The 1,665-nt window shown below is 42.1% G+C and overlaps 1 protein-coding gene across 1 annotated transcript in view; it reads right to left on the reverse strand.

Annotated features, from left to right (window-relative positions):
• Positions 1-1,665, reverse strand: part of LOC101854590 (sushi domain-containing protein 2) — a gene marked incomplete in the record, with an annotated part of 36,896 nt that overhangs the window by 25,008 nt on the left and 10,223 nt on the right. The window contains 2 exon segments of the mRNA XM_013085467.2: positions 108-268; positions 1,051-1,163. Of these exon segments, the coding sequence (XP_012940921.1) occupies positions 108-268; positions 1,051-1,163 (274 nt within the window).

Raw genomic sequence — 1,665 nt, forward strand, 5'->3', positions numbered from 1 at the left:
CTCTCACACACACACACACACACACACACACACACACACACACACACACACACACACACACACACACACACACATCCACACACTCCCATCGTAAGTAAATGCTGTACCTTGCAGGGTTCAGAGGTCGGCCCACAGTATTCCCCACCGTCAAGTTCTTCCTCTTTCTGAGCGGAATCCGTCACGTCAACCCAAGTGACCACCACGATCAGCTGAGCGTCGAAGTTCTCGGGAGGGTTCACCACGGCACTCGGGACGTACTCGTTCATGTCTGAAAATGGTGAAACGGTATATTATGTTTTAAACGCCAACACCATTAAAAGACGGGATCTCAGAGTTTAACTCCATATTTAGCCCCAAAATTGACGAGATTCCATCGTTCATGTCTGAAAATAGTGAAATGGTATATCATTATGTTTAAGGCCCCTATCAACACCATTAAAAGACGGGATCTCAGAGTTTATCTCCATAATATTATGCCCAAAAATTGACGAGATTCCATCGTTCATGTCTGAAAATGGTGAAACGCTATATTATGTTTAACGCCAACACCATTAAAAGACTGGATCTCCGAATTTATCTCCATATTAAGCCCAAAAATTGACGAGATTCCATCGTTCATGTCTGAAAATGGTGAAACCGTATATTATGTTTAACGCAAACACCATTAATTAAAAGACGGGATCTCCGAGTTTATCTCCATAATATTATCCCCAAAAATGGGCGAGATTCCATTGTGTCACAACACAGCTAAATTATGATTGGGCGCCTGTAAGAAAGGCGGCTTGCGTTATTATATCCCCCCTCTCTCTCCGTTCTCTCTCTCTCTCTCTCTCTCTCTCTCTCTCTCTCTCTCTCTATGTCTGTCTGCTTGTCTATCTGCCTATCTGTCTATGTGTCTGTCTGTGTATATGATTATCTGTCTTGCTGTCTGTCTGGCTATTAATCTTTTGATGCTCCCCCCTTCTCTCTCTCTCTCTCTCTCTCTCTCTCTCTCTCTCTCGTTCTCTTAGTCTCTCTCTAGCTCTATCTATCTATCCGTAAAATACTTACATCTAAGCAGTCTCCTATACTCAGACTCATGCTCATCACCATCCAGTTTGTTCTTGTCGATGAGCCGAAATAAGACTTCCCCGATGTAGTCATCCACGATGGGCTCATAGCCACTAGATTGGGAGAGGCCAAACAAATATGGTATTATTCTCAAACCTTCTATCTGTAATAACGAAGAGTTGGAAATAGCTGGAATTTGTTTTAGTAAGAGTTTTATGATACTTGCAGCTCGATTAGATTATATAAGTGCCAAAGATTAGAGGTGTTACAAGAGAGATGTGCCAAGTTTGGAGGAGTGGATAGGCACAGGTAAGCCTGGCTTTAACTGCTCTCCGCTGTATGTACCTAACCCCCCCCTATCCCCCACCTGCTTTTCATATTCCTAAATCCCACCTAGACACTGTTTCCGGAATCTTTTTTTGTTTTCAATAACAATACCTTACTGAATAGTAGATAAAACTGTTATTCAGACAGTAGTCAGAGCATTTTTGTACTCGTTATGCTACAAATTCCTGCCTGTGGAAAAGAGAAAACTACTTCGCTCTTATTTCCAGACATAAATACATAGTAGTTTCATACCCTGATGTATGTCTCACTTTCAGTTAGGAAATGGGG

The sequence above is a fragment of the Aplysia californica genome, unplaced genomic scaffold (assembly GCF_000002075.1).
Source record: "Aplysia californica isolate F4 #8 unplaced genomic scaffold, AplCal3.0 scaffold00378, whole genome shotgun sequence".
Classification (NCBI taxonomy): Eukaryota; Metazoa; Mollusca; class Gastropoda; order Aplysiida; family Aplysiidae; genus Aplysia; species Aplysia californica.